The following is a 7677-nucleotide window of genomic DNA, read 5'->3' on the forward strand; positions in this document are numbered from 1 at the left end:
ATTTCAGCAATTTTGCACAAAAGTGTCTATAATTTGTTGCACAAAATAAGAAAAGTTGTTAAGTATGATTGTGTTTAAGGTAAAAAAAGATAAATGGGGATATATTTCCCCCAAAAAACATTTTCTATATATTGGTAGTTATTAGAGAGGATTTTTACCAATTTTCGCAGTATCGCGATATTATCGATATCGTGAGCCATGTATCGCGTATCGTATCGTATCGTGAGGTACCCAGTGATTCCCAGCCCTAATATATATATATATATATATATATTCACACTAACATCATTATAGATTAAATGTAAGCTGAATTTGGCCGCAAAAGATGCTAGTGACGATGGCTGAAGATGCTGATAGCCAACTAAAATATCAGTTAAAGGCCAAATTAGCCTAAAAAAAGCCTAAGTTAGCAAAGACAGCTAGCATGTAGCTGAAATAAAAACTCCAAAATAGCCTAAAAAACCTTAAAAAATGCCAAAATAGTCCAATAAGCTAGCATAACACCATTATAACTTTCAACTTTACTACACTGACTCCATTTAATATAAAATAACGACTAATCGACTATTAAATTAGTCGTCGACTATTTTAATAGTCGATTAGTCGTCGATTAGTCGAATAATCGTGGCAGCCCTAGTTTGGGCATGTTCAGAGGAGAGACAGTGAATATATTGGTAGAAGGATGCTGAGTCTAGAGCTGCCAGGAAAGAGGTCTAGAGGAAGACCAAAGAGGAGGTTTATGGATGCAGTGAATGAAGACATGAAGGTGGCTGGTGTTAGAGTGGAGGATGCTGAAGACAGGCTTAGATGGAGGAAACTGATTCGCTGTGGAGACCCCTGAAGAGAAAAGCCGAAAGGAAAAAAAGAAGAGGAGTTCTACAAAAATCTACAAAAAATGAAATCCTTCAAAGATTTTCTCGTCACTGGGGCTACTCTCTCACTCTGAAGGAGGATCTGTTAATACAGATATTTGAAACTGAACAAAAATAATGAGTTTTCTCTAGTCAGTCAGTCAATATGTGGTTTCTTCAGTTGTCTGTATCTGTTGTTTGGTCATTATTATTATTTTATTTATTTATTACAAATGTATTTGTTTTTTTATTCATCTTTAAATGTACATGGTAAAAAACAAGAAAACAACAACAGAAAATTCTACATACATTATATATAAAAACATTACACCTCTATTATGTAGTTCGAAATGGAGTAGGAAGAAGTTTAAAAAACTTTTTTTAATCCTACCCCCTAGCAATATATCTTAAATTTAATCTTCAATATAAACTATTTCAGAAACGGACATTAACTTTATATATATAAATCAACACACACAAAGATCTATACATGTCATTCATTATTTATTCATTATTTTTTGTTAAAAATAAAGATATTTGAGAACACTGGAATGCTTTCTCAGCGATTTTCTTGTGAAAATCCTGATGCAGCCCAACCTCACCTAGATTCTGTCTCCAGCGGCCCCCGGCTGAATTGAGTTTGAGACCCCTGCCTTATTGTGATACATGTAAAACTGATGAAGCCACTCTCATCCACATGTACTGGTCCTGCCCATCTCTCAGGAGGTTCTGGATTGAAGTGTTCCAAACCTTTTCCTATATACTCAAAGTTACGCTTCAGCCAATTCCTCTAACTGCTCTGTTTGGGATTGTGGGGGCAGAGGGGGTCTCTTACTTAAGAAGAACGGAAAGCTCTGTCCTTTGCCTCCCTCGTGGCCAGACGTGCTATTCTTTTTAGATGGAAGGATGCTGTCCCTCCAACCCACAAACAGTGGCTTACAGATATTATGTCATGTTTACAACTTGAGAAAATCAGACTATCACTTAACCACAAGACCAGGAACTTTCAGAAGAAATGTTTTTTTCCTGAAATCATTTCAGCAGATATGGGAGCGAGGCAACCAGGATGCCTCACCATGTGGAACATAGATCAACCTTGAATTATGCATATGGTATCAGTGTTTTGGCGCCCATTTATAGTCGGTTGGCAGTGACTTGGGGGGGGGTATGTGGATATATGTGTGTTGTTGCTGTTGTTATTTTACATTTATCTGAGTATGTTCTGTGCACAAGAAAATTCAAATAAACAGATTTTTTTTTTTTCGAACGAGAAAGACTTAATAATCCAAACAAAACAAACAAAATACAAGCAAACAAAATTAAAAAAAAGAAACAATACCATTTTCCCCACAAATCTCAAATGAATTTTGAATATAAAAAGGTACCAGAGTAAGAACGTTTATTCTGACCAATAGAATGACGGAGGAACAGCTGCCTATTTGTCTATTGAAGTCTATGGGATTTTGACTTCTTTGGCTGTTTGAAATGCAAGGGAGGAGGGGTCACTCTGTCCAGTTCTATATACAGTCAATGGCGACCTGTCATGATGTTTTCAGAACCAAGAGGGGGGTGTCTGTGCTACAGTCAGCAGTAGTTTTGGGGGATCCTTAGATCCTTCACAGATCCTCTTTGGATCCTGTCGTATGAGCCGATGAGCACACTAACCTCTTCGTCTTCAGACATGGAGGCCGATGGCATCAGCATCTGGCCCCGCATGGAGCCCTTCCTACTGGGCCCCCTGCAGGTGAGGACCCTCAGTGATGTCATCCATGACGTCCTCACACCCATCCTAAGCTAAGCAGAGGGGCTGTCATTGCAGGTAGCGCCCCCCCCAAAGCTCAGTCTTCACTACCTTCGCAAGATGGCGATCTACGTTCAGACGCGGGACGGCTGCTGCCCTGCGCTGGGGTGGCCCATGTGGAGACACATTGCCTGCGGGAAGCTGCAGCTGGTGGAGGAGCTGGCCTGGCTCTACTTTGAGAGCTTCGACCTTCTCCTGGGACACAGCGCGGAGGAGCGGCTGGAGTGGGCCGAGTGCCTGTCCCAATGTTCCTGCAAGGCTGAGCTGGACCAGCAAAGGAACAAGGTGAACAAGGTTGATCTGTGCATCACAGATCAACCACAGCAGCTGCACAGAGCGCTACACCGCTTTGAGATCATCGGCCAGGCAATCCATTAAACTTTAGCATCAAGCTAGCGGACTTTAGCTTTATGTGCTAAACCCTTTTTTTTTCATCGATTATTGATCTATTAAATTAAGAGCGATTCAAATCGATTAATCGATGTTATCTAGCCAGCCCTAGTTTATACGTAGTGTTCTCTTCCTCATAAATGGTGATGGGAACCTTACACTGAAAAAGCAGTTAGTTACAGTTATATCACCCAATAAGTAATTAAGTACATGTATCTTAAAAGTATTTATTTTATTTGCAAAGTAACTTTAGTTATAAAAATGCAGCAATAAATGTTGTATTTTTCCTCAGATGAGTGCGAACAGAACAAATAAAATGAGTATTCCGCTATATGGACGTTTTTCTGTTCCATCAGATTCTGAATTTTTTTGAAATTTGAATGTTCTTTTTGACATTTTTTTAGACCCTTGATATTGGATGGAAAAAACCCTCACCATTTCAGTCTCCCTAGAATAACTAGTCTGTCTAAGAGCACGTTGATATCCAGCCAATCAAGTCAGGGCACCGACGTTATTCTAGTGAGACACAAAAGGCAATGTCTGTGTACAGAGACACAATTTGGACAAAATATTTGTAAGTGTTCAGTCTGGATCGAGCCAAGATCTTTGACTTATGCTGACGTCTTCATCCTGGTGTCTGCAGCTGTTCTCACACCTGCTTTGCTTGGTTATCTGCAGCTGTCTGTGGACACCCTGCAGTTCCTCCTCTTCCTCTTTATCCAGCAGCTGAACCGGGTGTCTCTGCGCACCTCTTTGATCGGTGAAGAGTGGCCCAGCCCTCGCTCCCGCTGCCCCTCCTCATCAGACAGAGACGTCAAGACCAGCTCTCATAACAAGGTGACGGCAGTTTGAGCTGTGTTTGTAGAGTCTCCTCTAACGCTTCAGTCTCCTCTGCAGAACTGGGACGATCAGGCGCACCTGTCTTTCCTGCAGACTCACCTGGTAGACATGGTGGAGTTGCTGCTGGAGCCGGACCAGCTGTCACCATCTGGACAGGCCCAGAGAGACTGTCAGGTGTGTGGGCGTGTCCTCAGTCCTGCATCAGAGCGGCTGCAGTGCTGAACCCGGTTCACCTGGATCTGTGGTTCTCCTGACTCCAGCTTGCAGCAGATCATAAAGGCCTATTGCTGTTCAGCTCAGCATTTAACTCATGACTTGTTCTTGGTTTTGCTTTTTCGGGGTCAGGACTCCCTCACTTAGCAGTGAGACATAAAGACAGCTTGTTAGCAGACTCTCCGTGTGCTGGGACGGCCCGCCTGCAGGACCACAGGAGGTCCAGCAAAGCCGTGGCTCCGCTAATATGGAACGTGCTGGTGTCTGCAGGTTTCTCTGGAGGCTGTCCGCAGTCTGGACCTGCTCCTGGAGGGCTCCCTCGGCCCAGAGAAACCCCCTCTGCCCCTGCACCGTCTGCTCAGCAGGGGTCCGCTCCAGACGCAGGCTGGTTACTCCCCCCTGAGCCGCTCCTTCCCCCTGCACCAGCTCCTGTCCTGCCTGCAGCAGTGCCTCACGCTGAACCCGTTCGGGATCACGGCCTGCCTGCATTCCGGGAAGAAGCTGGCCTGGGCCCAACAAGGTCTGCAGAGCGGCATGGGGGTGGGCCCGCGTGCTTTGAGGGCCTAATGGTTTGGTTTGCTCTGTTTGGTCCAGTTGAGGGGTCCATGAAGAGGGCCAAGATAGCCAGGAACACCCACATGGCTCCCGCCGGCAGTAAGATGGTGCTGATGTCGCAGGTCTTCAAGCAGACTTTAGCTAAAGCGTCGGACAAGCTGACGGGCGCCAACGTGAAGATCCACCGCTGCTCTGCCGCATTCATCTACCTGCTTTCTCCTCTCAGGTAGGCTGTTCTTCAGCTCTCAGGCTTCGCCCCCATGCCTGACCCTCTGTGCTGTGGACCTCTAGGTCCGTCACTCTGGACAAGTGCCGGGACAGCACGGTGGTTCTGGGCCCGGTGGAGACCAGCGTCCACATCCACAGCTGTCAGAATGTGCGGCTGGTTTGCGTGGCCCGCAGGATCTCGGTGGGATCCTCCTCCCGCTGCACCATCCACACCCTGACCCCCACCCGCCCGCTGCTTCTTCCCGGAAACACTGACATCACGCTGGGTCCTTTCCACACCTTCTACCCCTCCCTGGAAGATCACATGGCCAGCGTGGGGCTAGCTGTCGTCCCCAACGCCTGGGACTGCCCCTCGTTGCTGGGCACAGAGGGCGTCATCCAGCAGACGGACAGCTGCTGCTACCACCTGCTGCCTCCCTCCCAGTTCCACATGATGGCAGTGCCGTTCCAGATGGAGGGGGACACGTGTGAGGTCCCGGGGGGGCTGCCTCCTGCCTACCAGGCTGCAGTGGTGGAGAAGCAGAAGAGGATACAGAGCTGGCAAAGGACGGTGATGGAGGCCCGACTCAGCAAGTGAGTTCAGACTTACCCCCCCGGGAGTGATGGTCGCCTGCTGACCATTAGCTTTTAACTGACTGTTCTTTCAGTGGGGTGGGGGGCATGAGAGTCCAGTCTGAAGCATGTCCATCTTGTCCCTGCAGGGAGCAGAAGAAGCTCTTCCAGGACCTGGTGGAGGTCCGCTTCCACGAGTGGCTCCTGGCATCAGGCCATCGCCAGGAGCTGGACAGCCTGGCCCCGCCCACTCTGGCTGACCTCAGGGCTGAGGAGGGACACTCCCCCCATACTGCTTAAAGTGTTAACCTTGGGGTGGGGGGGGTGTGCAGAGAGCAACACAACAGGGAGCGTGGCGTGATCCAGCACAGGAGCATCCTCACAGTCCTCTTGAACCTAACTGGATCAGCGCCTCAGCTGTGAGAGTAGACAGTAGGTGTGGCAGCGCTCCGAACTCCACCTTCTGTGGCAGCTCCATAGCAGCAGCAACACTCTGAGAAGAACCGACGAGGAACCAGATAGAACACTGACATGTACTCAGAATGTTAGTGTGTACGAGCTAACTGCTGTCTCAGGTCTGACCCCCGACGTTCACGCCGTAACCCTCTGCTGTAGTTTCAGGAGGAAGTCTCTGTATGTCAGCTGCACATGGTTTCCCCTTCTGTCAAACAGCAGCAGTCTGTCCACATGTCTCATCTGTTGCTTTCATGATCTTTCTGCAGCAAAGGATTCACTCTAAACTCCCTTCTCAGCAGAAGTTTCTGTTACAGACAGAAGAAGAGATTTGTTCTGTTCACACATTAAACGTTTTGCTATGAAAGCATGTTTGGTTAGATTTAATAACTCAGAAATGATGAAGAAGTTCAACCCATTTAACAGAATTTGTTTTTGAAGAAAGGTCTTCATTCAGGTTTAGCCTGCCTTTGGTCTTTGTTTTTGTCAGTGAAGTGTTCCACTCATCTTCAGCTCCAAAGACTAAGCTGTCTTTTTAGGTAACCATAGCAACCACAACCTGCTCTGGAGCAGGTGGAGTTGTGGGTGGGTTGTTTTTAGACAGCATGGCGGGTTCTTGTGGATGTGGAAGCAGAAATGATATTGATGGATAAAGATCTTTAGCATTAGGGCAGGGTATTGGTTATAATTTATAGAAGCTGATAGGATTCGTTTGCCTTTTTTTTTGCATTGTTTTGATTCAATTCAATTTTAAGTTTACACATATATACACATTTGTTTAGAAATAAATAAAAAATCTACTATGTAATTTGAATATATTGATATTAATCCGATCCAGTTCACATACTGTAAATGTATCAGTGAAATAATGAGATTGTTAATATCATACAGAGTTACATGGATTCTCTAAAGGAGAAGTTCTAACTAAAATGTTCAGATCAGTAACATGTAAACATTGTTCTGCTTGTTTGTCCCGGAGGGTTTCAGTTTGGCCACTTGGTGGCGATCACAATCACGGTATAGAACAGGGGTATTCAAATCCAGGCCTCGAGGGCCGGTGTCCTACATGTTTTCCAACCAACCTTCCATTGAAGCTCCTTATTGGCTAAACATACCTGATCCTGGAAATTAGCAGCCAATAAGGAGCTTCAATGGAAGGGTGGTTGGAAAACATGTAGGACACCGGCCCTCGAGGCCTGGATTTGAATACCCCTGGTATAGAAGAACGCCTTGTACAAGAAGAAGACAAAAGTATGAGGGGGAAAAAAACGATTTTTTAGGCCACAAATAGTTACTTTAAAAAATATTTCCTTAAAAGAGTGGAAAATTCATGTCTGTGAGTTGATAAAGATGTTCATTTAGTCAGAATGTACTTTTTGGTCAGCCGAGCGTTAGCATTAGCCATCCTATGGGAAATTCTGTTGAACGTTAGCATCAAGCTAGCAGACTTTGGCTTAATGTGCTAAATTCAATGTATATCTTATGTGAATCAATTATGAATCTATTAAGCTTAAATTAATTCAAATCGATTAATCGATTTTTTTCAACCCAGCCCTATTCAGCATTTCTGTAAAGTCTTCTTTTATGCACTGAAGCTTTTGAAAACACACATATCTTCTCAAACGACAGCTCTGACCACAGAACACCTCCCCTTTCCCGGATGTAGATAGGAAAGAGGAAGTGGATTTCATCCATCCATCTTCTTAACCGCTTCATCCCGTTCGGGGTCGCGGGGTGCCGGAGCCTATCCCGGCTACTGATGGGCGAAGGCGGGGTACACCCTGGACAGGTCGC

The 7677-nt window shown here is 45.7% G+C and overlaps 1 protein-coding gene across 1 annotated transcript in view; it reads left to right on the forward strand.

The window, feature by feature from the left end:
* Positions 1–6253, forward strand: part of tbccd1 (TBCC domain containing 1) — a gene marked incomplete at its 5' end in the record, with an annotated part of 10988 nt that extends 4735 nt beyond the window's left edge. The window contains 8 exon segments of the mRNA XM_024260517.2: positions 2531–2595; positions 2671–2937; positions 3721–3879; positions 3940–4056; positions 4366–4615; positions 4690–4876; positions 4942–5451; positions 5580–6253. Of these exon segments, the coding sequence (XP_024116285.1) occupies positions 2531–2595; positions 2671–2937; positions 3721–3879; positions 3940–4056; positions 4366–4615; positions 4690–4876; positions 4942–5451; positions 5580–5730 (1706 nt within the window). The 3' untranslated portion in view covers positions 5731–6253.
* Positions 6254–7677: the final 1424 nt, after the last annotated feature.

Source organism: Oryzias melastigma, linkage group LG21, assembly GCF_002922805.2.
Source record: "Oryzias melastigma strain HK-1 linkage group LG21, ASM292280v2, whole genome shotgun sequence".
NCBI classification, from domain to species: Eukaryota; Metazoa; Chordata; class Actinopteri; order Beloniformes; family Adrianichthyidae; genus Oryzias; species Oryzias melastigma.